General features: G+C 43.5%; 1 protein-coding gene across 2 annotated transcripts; it reads left to right on the forward strand.

Moving 5' to 3' along the window:
• Positions 1-1,623: 1,623 nt before the first annotated feature.
• On the forward strand, positions 1,624-18,873 carry RIC3 (RIC3 acetylcholine receptor chaperone). 2 transcript variants are annotated; one of them, XM_066320791.1, is made up of 6 exons: positions 1,624-1,753; positions 7,387-7,610; positions 8,193-8,271; positions 9,754-9,847; positions 14,586-14,734; positions 15,837-18,873. In XM_066320791.1, exons 1-6 carry the CDS (start codon positions 1,624-1,626, stop codon positions 16,322-16,324), a joined length of 1,164 nt encoding a protein of 387 aa, XP_066176888.1. In that variant the 3' UTR covers positions 16,325-18,873. The 2 variants fall into 2 exon arrangements, with proteins under 2 accessions (XP_066176888.1, XP_066176889.1); XM_066320792.1 differs by having other exon boundaries at positions 14,589-14,734.
• The last annotated feature ends 245 nt before the right edge of the window (positions 18,874-19,118 follow it).

Consider the following 19,118-nt stretch of genomic DNA (forward strand, 5'->3'; position numbering starts at 1 on the left):
AGGATGACTTTGCACAGCAGCACCCTAAACAAATGCACTGACAAGGAGAGTATTTCACGCCCTCTTTTGAAAAGATATGCACATTTTTAATTTTGAATGTTTTAGATCTTTGCAGTAAATTGAATTAAGCTTAGATATGGTCTGGACTTTTCTATGCTCATAGGAAGGAAACAGATCCACATGGAGAATCCAGGTTAGCCATGGCCTTAAGCAGTGCTTTTATCCAAGCTGCCTTCTTGCCCTTGCAGCCTGGCTGCCCCAGCTCCAGCAGCCCGGCCACAGGAAGGGTCCTGGCCCCTCCTGAGGCCAGGGAGAATGGGAACCACGCTGCCATGGATGCTCCAAGCCTTGGGCACCCCATGCCCTGTCCTTGCCATCACTGCCTCCAGCTGAGACCCTGCACAAAACAGGGCACAGAGATTTTTTTTATTCTTCTCCACCAGAAAGTTCAAAGTGCCACAAGCAAGAAGGGACCAGAGCCTGGGGAATGGGTTTGGGGGGTAAGGAAAAATCACAGAACGGCCTGAATAACCTCGTGGGGTTACTTGAGGTCATTTAATTCCCTGGTGGGGTTACCTGAGGTCATTCGAGTCCGGGAAAATCCACAAACACTACAGGTTTATGTCCAAAAAGGAGACAGAGGAGTCCTTCAACTTTATTTGAATAAAAGAAGAGACTCCACCAGGCACACCCTGGGTTTTCCTCCTCTCCATCTTGGAGGGAGCAGCCTCCTTCAATCCTGATTCCCGGCCGCATGTTGCCCTCTTCCTTTCCCCACTGGCTGAGGCAGGAGGAAGGCAAAGCCTTCCCGAACAGCCCACCGCATGAATATTACCCCGACTGCTTCCCCCCAAAGTTCATTCCTTTCTCTGTGTCAGCTGTCTGCGCTCTGCAGCAAACCCGCTGCCCAAAGTCGCTAGAGACACTAGGACCCATTCCAGACAGCAGCAACCAGACCTTCCTTCACCCGTGGGCATATTTGTAAAGACATTAGAATACGTCTTTCAGGTATAACCCTAAAGACATCTAAGCCAGCTTGAAGCCACTCCTCCGGGTGCTGTCGGTGCCCGTGAAGAGCCCCTCTCCATCTTTCCTGCAGCCTCCCTTGAGGCGGTGGAAGGAGGAGAAGGGAGACCCATGTCCTGTCCTCAGGGCCTCCAGAGCCTCAGGGCTGTTGCGCGAAGCCGCAGCCTCGTTCCAGCGGGATCCACAGCCATCCCAGCACATTCCCGGCCCGTTCCCCGAGGCGCGTTCCCGAGGCCCGTTCCCCGGGGCGCGTTCCCGAGGCGCGTTCCCGAGGCCCGTTCCCCGAGGCCCGTTCCCCGAGGCCCGTTCCCGAGGCGCGTTCCCGAGGCGATCCCAGCACATTCCCGAGGCCCGTTCCCCGGGGCGCGTTCCCGCGGCCCGTTCCCCGAGGCGCGTTCCCGAGGCCCGTTCCCCGGGGCGCGTTCCCGAGGCGCGTTCCCGGGGCGCGTTCCCGAGGCGCGTTCCCCGAGGCGCGTTCCCGAGGCCCGTTTCCCGAGGCCCGTTCCCCGAGGCGCGTTCCCGAGGCGCGTTCCCGCGCTCCCCTCAGCGCTGCCCTCGGGCTCCCCGCGCCTGCGCGCGGCTGCGCGGCCCGGCGCCATGGCGGCCTGGACGTGCTGCCGGGTGGCCGCCGTGTCCTGCCTGGTGCTCTGCGTCTCCCTGCTCCTGCCGCGCACCTTCCTGCCCCGGGCCGGCGGCAGGCAGGAGCCCGGAGCCGCGCCGCCCGAGGGTAAGAGCCGCTCCTCCCCTGTCCCGCCCGGCGCGGTGCCGCCGGGGGTGAGCCCGGGGCGGGCTGTGGGGGCTCCCTGAGGGGCCGGGAGCTCCGCGGCCCGCAATGGAAGCGTAGCCTAGTTCCCCCTCGGTGCGTGTCTGCCCCCTGCTCATCCCTTAGCGACCTGCGGAGTGCCGGAGGATCCATTCATGGTTACCGCTGTCATCTACTCTCCTCTCCTTAAATAGCTTAAAAACCTCAACATATCATTTTATTTATGTGCGGGGTATTAAAGCTGCGTGAAAAATGTCATGTTCATTCCACTTTTTTTCGTTGCTGTTTTTGTTTTGTTTTGTTGTTTTTGGTTTTTTGGGGTTTTTTTTGGTTTTTTTTGTTTTTTTGTTTTTTTTTTTTTTTTTTTTTTTTTTTTTGTTTGTTTTTTTTTTTTTTTTGGTTTTGTTTGTTTCTTTGTTTTTGGTGGGTGTTTTTTTCTTGTTGTTTGTTAGTTTGTTTGTTTGGTTTGTTTTTTTATTGCAATGCATCCCTTCATTATTTTATTATTTTGTGTATGGAATGCTTTTTTGTTGTTGCATACGAAATAAAAATTCATTTGAATCGTCTTCATTGTTCAGTTTCCTATGCCAGCGCTTTAAACGCTTGTTTCCGTGCACCGGATTCTCCTGATGCTGTGGCCACGTGGGGGCTGATTTTAGGTTCACGTCCATGCAGCCCCCCAGCTGTGTGCTTTGTGCCTGCCCTCCCACTCTGCATGTCCTCTCCCTAAGTTCTCGAGGAATGGGTTCGTACAAGCATCTCCCATCCTTTTTATGCCCGTTGCCTTTAACTCTAGAGGTTATTTTTGCCCAAGGCACTTCACAAGAGTAGCTGGTATCATAACCCCTAGTCTTGGCAGGGAGCTTACAAGTTCTTCAGGATGCTGTCCCACAGGGACTTGTTCAGTGACAGTGTCTTGTCCATCCTTCCTTCCGTGTCTGCGCTCTTCAGCAACATAGATTCCATTTAGTGTTTCATTTCAGGGTTTTCTGAGGACCTTCAGGCTGAAGTTACTGCTAAAACAATGTTACATTAAGCCAGAGACAGGATTTCCATGTCAGGACAGCCCTTTGACGGTTACCATGTGTATTTCTGGTCTTTAAGAACTTGAAAATAGGTGGGTCAGCGCTGTAGATCTGCAGGTGTACAGTTCCATTGCAGCATCTCCTCACACTGAAAACCCATAAAGGTCTTTTATGTTTTTTTTTTTTTTTTTAATGGCCAGTGGAGTCACCTGCCTGAAGCAGGGATGGGAGCAGGTGCTCTGGGAGGTTGGTATCTGCCCCCCCATTAACTTCTGCCCCTGCACAGCTCCCAGCTGATCCCACAGTGGTACCTGATGATGGAATTTGACCATTTTCCCACAGCAGTGTAGTCAAAAGCAGTTGTCAGTTAATGTTGTGCTCCTTCCCATGGCTGCAGGTTGATCTGACAGAAAAACTAGCTTTAAAAGAACCCAGCAACAAACTTGTCCTCCAATTATTTTCAGTGCCATCTGTCAAATGAATAATGTTCATACCTATCCTAGCACAGCTGGCTCTGAGCAGTGCTATGGTAGGGTGGCTTAATCACAGCAAAAGTTAAATGCTTAAAGTAGGTACCATAAATACTCTTTAAATCCTCAATATTGTAAGTACTTCCCATCATTCCTGCAGAGATCACAGGCCCTCAGCATTGCTTCCCCTGTTGCACCCCAGCACCTGTCTTTGGCTGAGGATGTAATAACTCACCTCAGCTGGTCAGCTTCAGGTGAGAGTTTATAGTCCGTGTTTTCAATTTGATAGCAAGGATTTCATTACACCTGCTCTGCAGACCAAACTGTATTTCACCTGAAGTTATTTTTTTATTGGAGAATAAATCTTGATTGAATCGCTCAATTCATATTTCTGTCATTAGTTGTCCTCTTCAGTGCACTGGTAACTGCAGTTACCTGGCAAGAGTTTCAGGGGCTTGAGGTAATCATGTCATTCTTGAAGTTAATAAAGTGCTTATGGTAGTCTTGGGGGCAAAATGTCTCTGAGTAAAACATGCCTAAAGTTTAGTACTGTTAGAACTCAATGTTACCAGAAGGCTTTTTATCAAAACAGGCTTTAGGCATGGGAATGGAACTTTCTCTAATAAAGTCATTTTCAGAGGTCTTTTTTTAGGAAAATGGTGAGCATTGAACTATAGAAGTTAATTTTATCTTCCAGACAGGAATGTTGTTCTTTTTCACAGTAATAATTTCTTGTATATGACAAAGCTTAGTTAAAGAACTTGTGTTTGTATCACATTCCTAGTTGACTACATAGACAGGCATTAGAATTAAAACTAGCAGTTTTAAAAGTACATTTTAAGTCTAATGTTCAAAATATATGCCATGCATTTTGTAAAGCTACTCTCTAAGTTAGTTAAGGTAGTTTCAGATAAATCTTACAGCTCCATGACAGCAGCAGACTTTGCTTTCTTACAAACAATCAAGTGGCATCAGCTTTACAAAAAAATATATGATAGTTCAGCTAACCCTCTTGCTCAACTTGAATGTGTGCAACGTGCACATCAGTTGCCTGCTGTTGTCCTGAGGAGAATGATGTGCCAGAGAGACATATTCTCTAGACTAAGAGCTGCTGGATAGTACAGTAACATAAGTCTAAATAACTTTATAAAAATAGTTGAGTTGGGCTCAGTAGCAATTTCTAAAACCCATTAAGTAGAACATGTAACAGCTTTCATGGAAAAAAAGGTGCTTAAATGGTCTATCATAATCTGCTTGGTTATTGTATTAATTCTGTTGTAAACACAGTTTTTAAGATTTGCTTCTTTTCAGTTGAGTGTTAATATTGTTACAAGATTAAAACCCCCACAGTAATTCTCATTTGAAAATGCCATTAAGGACTTCATCTACATTCAGAAAACAGCCTTTTAAGCAACACAAATGTTTGCTGGGGCATAATTTCATTTTTGGACTTCAGGCTATTGAAGGGACTGGGTTAAGCAAAACATGATCTGCTTGCCCTGTAGCTGGTTTGCAAAATTGATTTGAAGCATTAAGACTGACATAATTATTAAATGTCCAGGATAAAACCTAGGTAAAAAGATTGCAAAGCCGGGTAGGGTGTGGTTGGTGGGAGTTACACAGCAATCAGTCTGCATGATGGCAGCCCTCGAGCTGTCACGGGGGAGTTGAGAAATATTTCAAAAGCAGGGCAGCACTCCCTCCAAAGCTACAGGGAGTTAGTGCTCTTCCCACAGCACTCCCACAACAGGAAAATGTCCCCACTGGCAGCTGGGTAGGGCAGCAAACAAGGACCCAACACGTGCCCTTCTGTGCTTCTCAAGTGTCACTTGATTTTCTCCATGGACAGTATGTTATTGCCTCCATTTAAAAGTGGCTTGTTTCACCCTGGAAGTGTGGAATCTTGTTCAAGTCACAGTGCCCCTAAATCATTACATTTTCCATTTATATACTATGCCTTTATGAGCTTTGTGGATATGTTGTTTTCAAGTTGCCTGTGCCCTCAATTTCCTGTGTAATTTGCATAGGTCCTTCACAATAAAAAAAAAAATCTATGGAAGATAGTATTGTTTATTAAGGAAATAATTATAGAAGTTTAAAATCAACAGGGTAGATTTAGAAATAGGAGCCATGAAATTCCCCCTTAAAATTATCTAGATAATGAAATATCTAGTGTCTGTCCTCTTGGCCTGATTGTATTTAATTGAATTGAATCTTTTAAAGCACAAATGAGGCCTTGTGAATAATTTAGAAAACTATTCACTTCGCATACAGTTTCACCTTTGTCAGTTATTTTCTGCTTTCTTAATATCTCTCTCTTTTTTAAAAAATAAATAATATTTGCATAAGTACAAGACATTTTATAACTGTTTACCTACCCTGCTGCTTCATCTGCACGACATCACACTCGTTTCCACAGTGACCTACTGCTACAGGGCATTGCTGCTGGAGCAGGGGGACTTTCTTGTAAATAAGATGCTATGCTTTCCATCACAGACTTTGAATAATTCACTAAAATTTAAGTGCATGATAACAGCTTCCTCGAAATCAGGCTAATCTGAGAGTGGGTTTGGTCAGTGGTAGTGTACCCTGGCAGTTACACTAAAGAACTCATGGAATGCGTGCTATCATCTACAAGAAAAATGTGTTTTTAATAGTGGAACTTCATGAATTATTGATATCACTTCCTAGTAAGTGTTTACTGCAATTTTCTGTGCTCAGGAATTTAGCTGCCTGTGATGGTGTTTCCTAGCAAGACCAAATGTTAATTAAATTTTTCTCTTGTGTCTCATAAAAGTATTTGCAGCTGCAAATACTCACAGAAGTAAAGTCAGTTGTTTGCAGCGCTGCTTCAAACCTGCTTTTCATTTTCTTTCTGCAAGCACAGGCAGCCTGTCCCAGCACCAGGCAGCAGCATCCAGGCCATGTCTGCCAGGGAGGAGCAGTTTTCCAGCTGGGATCAGGGGGTGAGCTGCAGCCCAGCCTGGCAATCCCCAGCACTGGTGCTTCCATTCAGATTCCTCCCACCACCAGATTCCATGGCAGAGTAGCTGAGTAACTCGGTGGAGGGGAGTGCAGATGCACATCCAAGCTGGATATGGAGATGGAAAGCAAGATGTCAACTGCATAGAGGAGTAAAATAGTGAATTTCACGGCAATATTGTTGAATTGATGGCAGCAAGAAAATAGAATAATGCATGAACTTGAATTTATTGGGGTTTGTGCTCCCTTCACTGGTGTAAAATCATTTGCAGCACCATTTCAGGCTCTCTGCAGTCTTACTCTGGCATCAGTACTTCAATTCATGCTTGCTCTCCTTTCTTGTGTTAAATTAGCTCCGCCTAGAAAGGTTAGAAACCTCTAAAATTTTTGCCCTCTAAAATGCCAAAGATAATATGTCCTGGGCTATATTCAATCTCCTTTCTCACACTTGCTTTGCCTTAGACCTTTTTAAGGAGAACAGCTTGAGGTAACACCAGTTTTCTTCATCTTTCATTACTCACTTGGTAAAATCAGATAAAATACTATTTCTTATGGCAATAACCAAAAATCTGTGCTGGGCAAACACTGCAGTCATGTGTCAGGGTGTTAGGTGGATAATGGTTTGGACATTAATACATTTATACATTAAATGCCTTTGGGCAATATTGAAAGAACAGGCTCACAGGAAAATTGGTATGTTGCTGGGGGATCTTGAGGAGAGAAATGAGTAGGAATCTGGCATTTCATCCCACTGGAGATGCTGATCTCTTGGGTATTTGGACAAGAACATACCTATTGAATCCATGTTTTGTTAATTGCCCTGCCAGCTCTTTCTCTGCTTAAAATCAAGAGATTTTAATTGTGTGATTCCACTCCTAATTGTGTAGGAGTAAAATGCTAGGAGTAAATGGCTTTAAGTAAAACCTAACTCCTAGCACTGCACATCACAAGAGACTGAGGACTGAGTTTACAGACTTAGTCCAGCAAGTTACTTATTCATCAGTGGTGGTGAATTTTCAAGCAGAAAAAACAGGTCACTTGCACCTGCTGCAGGTTTATGCTACAGGTAAAAGGGTGGAAAATAACAGAAGGGAAATGACCACTGTGTGTTTTTCTGCAGGGAAGCTCAGTCGCTTTCCACCGAGGATGCATTCCCATGCCACTCCCGACGGCCGAGCTGTCCCTCATTTCCCAAGGTCTCACCTTACTGAAGCAGTTGCCAAAGCCAAGGCAGGTGGAGGTGGTAGTGGAAGCACTGGTGGAAGTGGAAGAGGTCTTGTGGGACAGATTATCCCTATATATGGATTTGGCATCTTCTTATATATTCTGTACATTTTATTTAAGGTAAGAACAGCATAAATTGCAAAGTCAGGGAAATTACTTAAAAAACTTAGAAAAAAATATTTATACTCATGTCAGTACCTTGTTCCATTTCAGCTGTGCTTAAAAAAATTCTTATGCTGGACCTTTGCCTGGTGGTCAAAACATTGGAGTATCCTGTGGGTTTTGCTGTAGCAAAGACTGTAGCTAAGAATGCAGGGAAGGATTTCTCTGATCATCCATTGGCCTCTGGCCTCTTAAATTTTTTTAAGGATTTTTTCCCCTGGAAGATGTGCATGTTTAGAGTAATGTTAGATTAATTTGGAATATACATGTAGTGTTCTTTTCCTTGTTTATGTGGCTACACAGTATATGTACTGTGTATGTCACATGTTGTTATTTGTTCCAAGAGTCTGATGGGAGTTTTCAGCTGGCAAAATCTTCCAGGCACCTTTCATGGTTTTGCTGCTGGGTGTGCTTTTCCATGGCTATCTTCTGGCATATTTCATATGCCAAAATACAGCTTTCTGTATTTTTCTCCATTGCTTCTGGGGCTTATCTATCCATATTGTTGTAATAGAAGGGCCATGTTCTTGTCCCCATCAGCTGGCTTCCAAGGGAAGAACTACTCCTGCAGAGCGGAAATGCCCCACTGCTACACCCGGGAACATGAAGAGGAAAATCAGTGAGTATGGCTCTGAGTTGTATCTGTGCAGCTGTCGACTCTGTAATCCTCCAACAGAGTTCTTCAAGTTCTGGGTGCACTGTAAAGCTGATGTTCCCTCCAGCCCCGCCCCCCAAAAAATCCAAACCAAAAACTAAGCCAGAATCTTCTGTGTTGGAATGAGCAAGAGTTATAAAGAATTACTGCACTGTCACTTTCTAATCTCATTCAGCCCATGAGGCTGTGATAGCAGCCTGATCCCAAGCCCCTCTGGAATGAATGGCTTTTCATGAGGTTTGCTGAATTAACTGCATGGATTTGCTGAAAAGCTGTGTCACTAATGATTAAAAATGGATAATAGGATGTCCAGCTATAATTATTGTATAATCCCTAATAGTCTAGTAAGAGCACAGAAAGATACCATGAAAGCTAGTTTAATTTTTTTGAATTGGTGAATTCTTAGCCATTATCAGGTACTTCCCTAATTTGTCCCTTTTTTTGCAATGCCGTGTTCTCATGCATGCAGTAAGGAGAGCAAATAGCATTCTGAAATGTTAATTTGATTTTACCTAAACATTAGTGAGATAGATTCAAGTATTTGTAGGCACTTATTAGATAAATTAATAAGCTTACTATTGAGGATTGGAAGAGTAGTTACCATTACAGTATTTAAATGTGTTGTGTTTAGCTGCCTAAACTGTAATAGGAAAGAAAAGTCCTCAGGGCTTAATAGAGAGTGGTAACAGGAAGGTAATTCTCTTAACACAGCTGTAATTTTCTTGACATTTATGCACATATTAGGAATACCTAATGTACTCAGTGCTGTAGATTGTGCCTCCAGTGCAACTTGTACTGCATTGTGCCTGGCATTTTTGGGCAATATATTAGCAATGGTAATTGTATTTTTTTTTCTCTGATGCTTGGTGAGAGAAAGTAACTTTACAGTAAGTTAAATTTGCCATCAGTGTATCCCAAAGCACTAACAGTGCCTTTTTCTAGAGCTCTTCATTTATATTCCTAAAGCATTCATGGCAAGCTGTAGCAGAGCTGGGGTCAGGTCACTGGATTAGGAACCTGAAGACTGAGTCACCACTTACATAGTGACTTGGAGCAAGTAACTTCCTTTCTCTTTGCCAACTGCCCTTCCTCTTTTTTTAAAGCCTCAGACATGCAAAATAATTACATCAGTGTTGCACGAAGTAATGACAATCTGTGCAGAATAGGGATCTTTCTAAAAACAGGATGTTTGTTGATGGATTTCTCCATTCCTGCTGTGTTGAAGTTCCATTGTGGCCTTAGTGATGCTTAGCTGTGTGTAATATTTGTAATATTCTTCACCACCTTAGGCCAGGAAAAGTAGGTAGAACTCTGTAAGCTGAAACTTTTAGTTTGTTCACTGCCAGTTTGGTTTGGTACAGCATTTGCTACCAGTGATAATGGGACAGGGATACATTTCCCAGGCTCCTACTGACAGATTTGGGGAATTTTTGTTTTGTTTTACAGCTGACTATGAGCTCACTCAACTCCAGGAAAGACTGAGAGAGACAGAAGAAGCAATGGAAAAATTGATCAACAGAGTAGGACCTATGAATGACAGGTGTGTTTCAAATTAGAGTATTTTTAGGAGAGGTTCTAGTCCAGATTGGAAATTAAACTTTCTTGCATGATCTATATTAAAATAACATTTTTATTGCTACTTCAAATTATAGAAGTTTGATTTTACACATTCCGATTCTTGTTCTGCAGTTTTTCTCTTTTCAGTAGCTATATATAACATAAATTATTTTTTCCAACTTCATTTTCCTTAACCAGGAAAGCAATTATCCCTGTCTCCCCACTTTGTACAGTGTGTTATTTGGAAGAAAATGACAGGTATATGTAAACAGAAGATAAACCATCTACATTTTTAAAGTACATAAAATAGCCTGTTTTATGTGACCAAAATTATATCCTGAATTTTTCTTTTCCAGTTCTGTGGATTATTTTCCTAAATTGAAATGCTGTTATAATCTATGTAAATTCCTGTTAGAATAACCATAACATTTTTCTTTAAGGCAGAATTGTATCATAATCTGATTACATAACTTAGTTCCACTCTAAATTCGTGTATTTGCTTCTAAATATAAAAGACAAAGGGTTGTAAAATCAGCATTCCAAATTTTATTATGTTTATTAATGTTTCCTACAAATCTGATATCATCAATCTATGTTACGAAGAAACACTGGAAACAAGTTTCTGTTTTTCATAAGGAGTAAAAAGAACAGGTCAATAGGACACTGCATAACTGCACTGGGAAAACTGAAATACCATAAGTACAAAGGCAAAAAGTGAGAGCTGTTCTGGTTGTAAATCATGTTAACTTTGTCTGGATCAGCCAAGGCCTGTTTTAACCAATCCTGTAGGAATTCTGTGCTCAACACGCACATTTTGTTCATTTCTGCCTGGAACCACTTCTCTTTGAGTGCAGTTTTGCCCACTTTGTGCAAAAGTGCCCCTGCACTGTCTCGGGCAAACAAGGTGCCCAACTTGCCCATGTTCAGCCAGGTCCCAGTGGGAGACCCTCTAAACTGCCCTGGTTTTGTTGGTGGAACAGAAGGATCCTGCTTTGACTGCTACTCATCTCTTTTCTGGAGAGCTGACACAATGCTCTACATGCACCTCTAAGCTGACAGAAGTAGGCTTATGAGCTGCCCAGATATTGTGCTGATTCTCAGGATGGAATATTTTTTTTACTGAGAAAATCGGTTTAGGGTCTGATCCAGTATTTGTTCTACTCCTGTGTTATTGGCCCAAAGCCTCTATTTAGTAGAACTTCCCTTCTTTGTTTAACCAGACTATTTATAGAGATGGGTCTAAAAGTCTCAGGGGGAATGAGAATCTGAATCTAATGAAGAATTTTGTATGTTGCCTCTTTGAAAAGGAGTTGAAAGGCACCTCCTGATGGAGCAAATAGCTGTTTTCAAACACTTTGAAGCTTTCTTAATCTACTCATTAATTTCACTAATGCTGGATAAATCTATTAAAATAACCTATGGTTAGAAAGTGTAGTTAGAGTACTGAGCTAGGCTTATTTAATCTGGATATTGATAGTTTTAAACAAAAAGGAAAGAGTAAGAGAGTAAAAATTACTTGAGCTTTATTTATTGATCTGCAGTTAAACAGAAACCCTTAAAAACAGAAAAGTCAGAGACAGAAATAACTGGTATCAAGTTTCAACTAAGACCCCAGATGAGACTAGAGCCCTTTACCACAGGTATGGCAAAGTAACAGCCAGCCTTTGTTGGAGAAAGTAGCAACCAGAAACTTGGGATTTGCTTTTTTTTATGAGGTTTGAAGACCAACCTCCAAACCAACTGAGGAGACCTCCTTCCAAACCAGCATACCAGTTGGAATTGCTACACCATTAAGTAGAGCAGCAACCTTCCAGAAATGCAGAAGTATCAAAAAGTACAAGTACAGGTACTTTTAATAAGGCTTAGCATGTTGTAGGAAGAATGAGAAGCAAGGTGAAGAAAGCAAGAGGAAGAAAGAACTGCCCGGCCAGGTCCTCAGTAATGCTGCCAAAAATTTCTATTTCTGGTAGTTTGGTTAAGAGGTAGAAATAATGCAGATCACCTACCTGTTTTTAAAGTCCCGTTTACCAGGCTGTCAACTGAAAAAACTTCATTTTTTTAATCCTAAACTGAGCAAAGGTGGTATGGAAGAGTGAGAGGCTCTGTGGGGTGCCATTTTTTGGGATGTAGCTGCATTTTGATAGTGATTACTTTAAATCACAAAGCTAAAAAATACCAGTTAACAGGTCTGAGATGCCATTTTAGATTATTTAGATTATTTTCCCTGCAGTCATGATGTCTCTTCAGGAAATATTCTAATCTCAGAGTAAGAATAAGGAACCTTTACTTCACCTGTTAGTGAGCTCTTTGGGACTCTATAAAGTGTAAGTGTTGCCATTATGAAAAACAGTACTTGTATTGGAACTACAAATACAGAGAGCAAAAAGAATGACCTTTTCTTGCACTGTAAACCTTCTGCATCTGTTATCCTCTTAGTATTCCTAAGTGCATTATATCCTGGTAAATCTCCCATGTGCAGGCAGCCAGATGTCTTACACACTGCCAGCAACCTACAGTAAGTCTTCCCAGAGGCCTTAAATAAAGTCAAAATAGCACGTGGGCTTTAGTTTCTCTCCCTCTGCAAGGAAATCTGCCTTTTAAGCAAGGTATTTGGAGGAATGTTCTGAAATACAGAGCCCTTGTGTTACAGTAAGACAGGAGTGTTTTCTAATGAGAGTATCCCACATATTAGGGTTTTTCCTGTATGAAATGCCACAGTGATGCAGCTGCATTGATTGATCCTGTTATCTGAGCTAGCTTATCTGCCCAATGTGCTAAAGAGATAGGCCTCTCTGTCTTCAGCCAAGTGATACATATTCAAATTGGGTACAGTTTTGTCTGTAAAAGGAGGATTAGTTCAGCAATTCTGTCACAGCTTTGGTCAAAGGCTGATGAAGCCATTCCTTTTTGTGGGCTTCTTAATTCACATCTCAGATTCCACATCTGCATAAACCAGGCTTTTGGGAAGATGCTGGCTCATACCTTCAGCTGTTTGTGGAACAGATTGCCACCACAGCTTGGGGGATAGCCTGGGAGATATATGAGTGTTGGGATATCAACTTTTCAAACTGTGGGGCCAGGTGTTCCTTAGTGGAAATGCAGAAAAGGGATGTTTTGCCTGATCTCGGTGAAGCAGTTTAATCTAGGTAGGTGCTAATCAAACCAGCTTCTGGGCTATGTTCAGTTACAGACACCTGTGCTTGCAGCTGTGCACAAAATCCAACCCAGGATAAGCACTTCCACCACCATCACACCAACCAGCAGCAGGATGCTGATCTTACTTTAAAGCCAGTGTGACTTTGCTGCCCTTAGTGGAGTGGCCATCATGTCACCCTCATTCCCATTTAGGCAGAGTGGCACAAAGTACCTCTTGGAGTGCTGCTCCAGTCCCAGCAGCTGGTAAGAGGAACATTGAGGGACACTGAAGAGGGATGTGCCTCCCTGAAGAGGGACATTGCAAGTTTATTAGAATTCTGGTAATTAAAATGAGATTTGCATAGATATTAACCACCTAAAGCCAAAACCTGCTTCCAGCTCCTCTCTCCCCATCTCTTCCGTACGATTCACTGAGCAGCCTACACAGTAAATCTACTCTTGGGGATTATCTGTCTGTCTGCTCTCCACACCAGAGATCACCAGAGATCATCTGTCTGACCTCACATACCACCCACAGTTCAGCATCCTGTGTGTGCCAAGGGCCACCCTTTCAAGTAACTGGGGGCAACAGCTCCTGACTGGAACCAGAAGAGCACCAGGGGAGTGGCTTGAACTGGCGTTACTGCTCAAGAATGACTTAAACCTCAAGATATAATTTTAAACTCAAGATGAAACATGCACCATTGGTTAGAACTGTGTTCAGCCCTGGTGGCAGCCAGTGTCTTTCTCCTTCTGGCCTACTGAGTTAGCAGACTGCAGAGCACCCCCTCCAAATACTACCTTTTTGTCCATAAGATTTTCAGAAGCCCTTTTTTTTTCAGAAAAGATAACGTGTAATGATTAAATTATCTTAGCTGTTGGAAGCATTTTTGTTACAGCAGCAGTTGTATTACCTAAGCAGTAATAATTACTAGATCCAGCAGTGTAGAACCAGTCAAAAGTTTGCTTTCAATCTGATAAAAATCTCAGTCCTCTCCCTCTGATTCTAAAGGGCAAGTTACAGTTAAATGTAACATCTTCTTTCCATTCTTAAATCTTCCTTCCTGTTTTTCCCACCACCTCCCCACCAGGCTGCATTGTTCACTGTCTAAAATGACAGAATGATCTGTCCAACTACAAATTCAGTAGTCATAATGAGAGATTTTAGAGTCTTGAAACTAATGACTGTGAGGAATTTTGATCTGCCTCACAAGCTACATACATAGCACAGATTCAGAATTTAATTTCCTTATAATATGTCAAACAAGGCACTGCATCCTAATTCTTGTTACCTAACACACTTTTAAAGGCAAGAAATTCCTGTAGTGTCTTTTGTAGTGTAACTCTTTCTTGTGTGTCACTTTCATCTTGCTCTCACATTGGCTTTACCTGCCTCCCTTCACCTGTTTTAAAATGCAGGCTTTTTGGATAAAGGGATAAACTATACCCAGCTGAAATGCAGAGCACACACTCCTCAGTAGATTTCTCCAGACTGTGCTGCTGGCATGGAGCAAACAGTTGGGTTCAAACTTTTTTCATAGATTATAATAACAGTAGACTAAATTCTGGTGCCTGATATTTTCTAGCAGGACTCAAAATGTTACAACAGACCAGGAAAAAATGTTACTTCAACAACTCCGAGAAATTACTAGAGTTATGAAAGAAGGAAAGTTCATAGATGACATCTCTCCTGAGAAGGAAGCTGAGGAAGCTCCTTACATGGCAGATTGGGAAGGTAAGCGAGAGCCTTTCTTACCATTATCCTTATATGGAAAATTGGAGAAAGATTACTCACAGTTCCAGATCCTGTCAAAGATTTCGTTAACTTTGGCCTTCCTTTTCCAGAAGCCAGTGTTCAAAACTGTGCAAGAGGTTACTTGGCTTTTTTTGTTTTCCCCAACCATAACAGAAAAAATAGACTCTGAGGTCTCCAACGTTTCTTTTAGTGTAAACACTGCACTATCTGCTGCCCAAAGTGACATATGAATACTCAGGTATGCTCCATCTGTGGCTGGGGCTCGGGTTTATATCTTCCCCTTTCTGTGCTGGGCTGGATTTCATGGCAATCATAAAACCCTTGGAAATCAGAATCAGTATTTTTTAGATAATTTATAGTTTATACTTTTGATTAGTCACTCCTCGTTAGCTCCAGTGTTGTAAAAGTCAACTCCAGGAAGTCTTTTTAAAACTATTTATTTTAATGTCCTTTCCATTCCTTGGTGTTTACCTGCGACATAAATGTGTTTTCAAGATATCTTAATTAAGCTGCTCTGTATCATAATTTTAAATTCAGACTTAATTTCTTGCTTTTTAAAAAGCTTTCAAAAATTATCCAAAACATAAAGCATAAACGGTGGCCTTGAGCTCTGTTCATAAAGTCAAGTTAATGATGTAATTTCTAAAATGAAATGCACAAAGTCATTGATGTATCTGTTTTTTCAGCTTTCTCAGTAATGCTGTTCAAACCATGTATCAGTCAGTCTGTAGGCAGAAAAAAAAGCAGGACTCATTTAAAGATCTAAGACACACCATTTTTACCTGTTAGCCCCCATAGCTTCCAGCAAAGCTCAGCTTTCACTCCTGAAAGTCAGGATTGATATCCTGGCTCCCTAAAAGTAAGTGAGTTTTTTTTTTTTTTTCATTGTCTCCCAAGATGACATGCTTTGCACATTCTTGCCATGGATTTAACCCTGTGATATGTACATGGCATTAAAGAGCTGACACTTGCACTGGCAGAAAAAAAACAACTGTCCTGGCCAACTTACATCCACCACTGAGGTCAGGACTACTTTTAAATGCTGGTAATACTCCAAGCTGCATATCCCTTTATTCCTAAGGTTATCCAGAAGAGACCTATCCTGTCTATGACAACTCCGATTGCTTCAAGCGCAAACAGGACACAATCCTTGTAGATTACCCTGACCTGAGCCAGCCTTCTCCAGAAGAGCTGGCAGAAAGAATGGAGGGCATGGAAGATGAGGAGTATCCTTATGCTGAAACCCTGCTAAGTGATCTCACCACGGGAATGGGTGGTCAGGATTTAATGCAGAAAGAGGATGATGTAACTCTCGTCAGGGAGGAGAAGAGTGACCTTCCTGCCAGCCAGAGCACTGAGGAGTGCTGCTGTTGCTGTGATGATGATCCTGCTGTCATAGCAGAGAATGCTGGATTCCACTCTGAGAGCTGCAGTGAAGTAGAAGAGACAAGCCAAGAGGACCTGTCTGCGGAGTCAGAACATGAAAATGCAGCACTGGAAAAGCAAAAAGCCAGTGATTCAGAGGAGACAGGCACACTGAGAAAGCGCAACACCAAAGTACTTGGTTGATAGGGACAACAGTGGACGCTATCTGGATGGTAAAGGTAGAAGTCATAAACTGTCATTCACCTGGGTTTTGTTCCTCCCAGTGAGGACTTCTCTGTGTTCATCTCCTTGTACCTATTGCATTCTTGTGGTACCAGTCACATTATCTGCCTGAACTGGAAGCCAATGCACTCCTCATGGGTTACCTCTTTCATGCACTCCTCATGGGTTACCATGATGCTGCCAACAGTGCTTTGTCCTTGATTTTTGAAGCCTTGTGTTTTGGAGCAGATATTTGTGACTCATTCCTTTTCAATTCTGAAGGAGCTGTCTTTGATTTTGTCCTTTGTCATTCCAGAGTTAACCAAATGTCTCTTCTGACTTTTTCAAAAATATTCATATGCTACCAGTTAGAATTAATCAAATCCTTATATACACATGAGTTTACTGGGATGCTGAAGGACAAAATATCCCTTCTTTCTCTTAGCTCAGTGTTAGCTGGTCAGCAGAGCAGATCATAGTCACACACATTCTGTGTCATTGCTCTCTACGCTTGAGAAACTGATGTCACTACAATCCATGAAGCTCCTGTGCTGCCCTACAGCCCCTTTCCCAGTTATTCCATGTTGTTGGAACAGTAGCCTAATCCATGTTGTGTTACTTGTGTGAGCAAGACTGGAGCTCTGTGAGTTGTGCTTTAACTTTGCCTTAGCCATGGTGAAATTCCCAGATGATTGCAGGAAGTGGACCACAATGTGTGAGAGCACTGAAAATATCCCTAGAGATTAAAACCAAAAAGTCAGTGTTAAGGTTTGTCTGTAAAGGAGAGAACCGCATGAGGGGGACCCTCAGACTGAAGGTAGCAGGTAGGCTTTTCCTTCTTCCTGGAAACCTGCAGGTTTTTTCATGCTCTTGGAATGTTATTGCCAGGGTCATGTTGAGGCAACCCCAGGTATGGGATGAGGAGGGTGCTAGAGCCAAGGGCTCCTGAGGGGAGATGGCAGGCAGTCCCCGTGCCCAAGGAACAGCCTTTCTTGTACAACAGCATGGCAGGTGGGATGGGCTCCAGGAAAAAGGGTCCCTCAGCTCCCATGCTCCTGCTTCTCCTACATCCAGGCACTTTTCAGGCCCACCATAACCCCATGTACAGGGCCACGCTCATGGCCCAGTCACAGTGGCTGTTTGTGATGTCACCAGTGCCCTGAGTGCTCTGGCACTATAGAAGCAGGGCCCTCTGCAGCTGCCCCTCTGTCCACCCAGCTCTGGGGCCCTTGATGAATGTCTGGAAGGAAGAAAAGCCAGAGCAGTGGGGTGGATGGCAGCCCACCTTTGTAAGGGACGGCAGCAGGGTCCTTTGCAGTGATGGCTGAAGAGGAAGGCATGTGCCAGGAGGAGGCCACGGAAGAGGAGGGAGAGGAGGATGAAAATCCCTCCTATGTCATGAGTGCCGCCTCCCTCAATTCCCTGGTCATGGCCATGCAGAGCTTGGCTCTGTGCCAGCGCGGGGACTTCGGGGTGCCAGGGAGCCAGCGGGGCAGTGAGCTGGGTGCACATCCATCTTTGTGTGGGACAGCACAGAGACACATCCAGCAGCGGCCAGAGAGGGAGTCAATTCCCCTGGCCATGAGAAATGGCAGCCGACGGTGCAGGAGGAGGAGGAGGAGGGGAAAGAGGAGAAGGAGGAGCATCAGCCCTTGCACCCTGAGATCCATGGCCAACATGCGAGGGACGACATCCAGCGCGTGCCTCCAGGAGTTCTGGCGGCTCAAAGTCCGCACCTGCCTGGCTGAAAAATAAGCAACAAGGATGAAAATGCTATCGTCCTCCTTCTTTGGTACTTTGGCCACAGCACCTGTGCTCCCGTGATTCCTCAAGTAGGAGGTGTTTTTTAGAAACTTTCCAGTTCCATGTCCACATCTTGCTTTACTGGTGCCACCTTGCATCCTGGAGTATTTAGGCTATAACATCAACAGTTTGAGTTTTATTAAACAGAGTAAAGTTATCAAAATGAAGCCATGGAGCCCTAGGAATTTCTACTTTGCAAGCGTGCTAGGGAATATTATGGAGTCCCAGCCTCCACATGGGGCCTGTCCCACTGGTTCACCCATTCCATCTCCCGGCATCAGCAATCATTTGTTGATTGCCTTGCATTATATGAGCCCTTCCTTCTCATCCCTTTCCCACCCTTCCTGGAGCTCCTCTGCTCTGAGCCACAGGGAAAGGACATGAATTGACTTGGCTTTCACCAGGCTACTGCACTGAGGTGACAGGAGTTATCCCCAAGAGAGGGACACTGAGGTTCCTGGGGATTGGAGGTGGGGTTGCTTCAGTCTGAGGACAAAACAATCCCAGATAGATAAGTCAAGTCAGCTTTGCATAAAGAACATTAGCAGACCAAGCCAAGAATGAAGGCAGTTGTTTCTTTGGCAAAGCAGCAGATCGCAGTTTGGCCAGGAAAAAGTGCTGGCCTTCACATGGAGGTCCCTTCTAGCTGCTTCATAGGAGGTTCTTTTCAATGTTGGGAAATAAATCTTAAAAAACCAAACCAATAAACCAAAAAACTAACAGCAAAATTTCTTTCTTCCTCTCTTTTTTGAGATTGAGTGCATGCTTATGAATTCCTCTGTCCCCCCTTGGTCTCCACAGTCCTGGAGAGGGGTATTGATGTGTGGGGTATAAGCCCAGCCCAGGACTTGGCACACAAGGGCAGGCTAAGGGAGCTGCCTCTAGTCACGAGGGTGAGGAGGTGGTGGAGGAAGTGGCCCAGTGGAAGTGTGGATGTCCCATCCTTGTCAACATTCAAGGTCAGTTTGGCTGG

Source organism: Sylvia atricapilla, chromosome 6 (assembly GCF_009819655.1).
Source record: "Sylvia atricapilla isolate bSylAtr1 chromosome 6, bSylAtr1.pri, whole genome shotgun sequence".
In the NCBI taxonomy this organism is placed as follows: Eukaryota; Metazoa; Chordata; class Aves; order Passeriformes; family Sylviidae; genus Sylvia; species Sylvia atricapilla.

Coding starts and splice junctions, on each gene's coding strand:
- RIC3 (XM_066320791.1), top strand. CDS start 1,624: ATGGCGGCCTGGACGTGCTGCCGGGTGGCCGCCGTGTCCTGCCTGGTG. Junction 7,611..8,192: donor TTCTGTACATTTTATTTAAG/GTAAGAACAGCA, acceptor TGTCCCCATCAG/CTGGCTTCCAAGGGAAGAAC. Junction 8,272..9,753: donor GAACATGAAGAGGAAAATCA/GTGAGTATGGCT, acceptor TTTGTTTTACAG/CTGACTATGAGCTCACTCAA.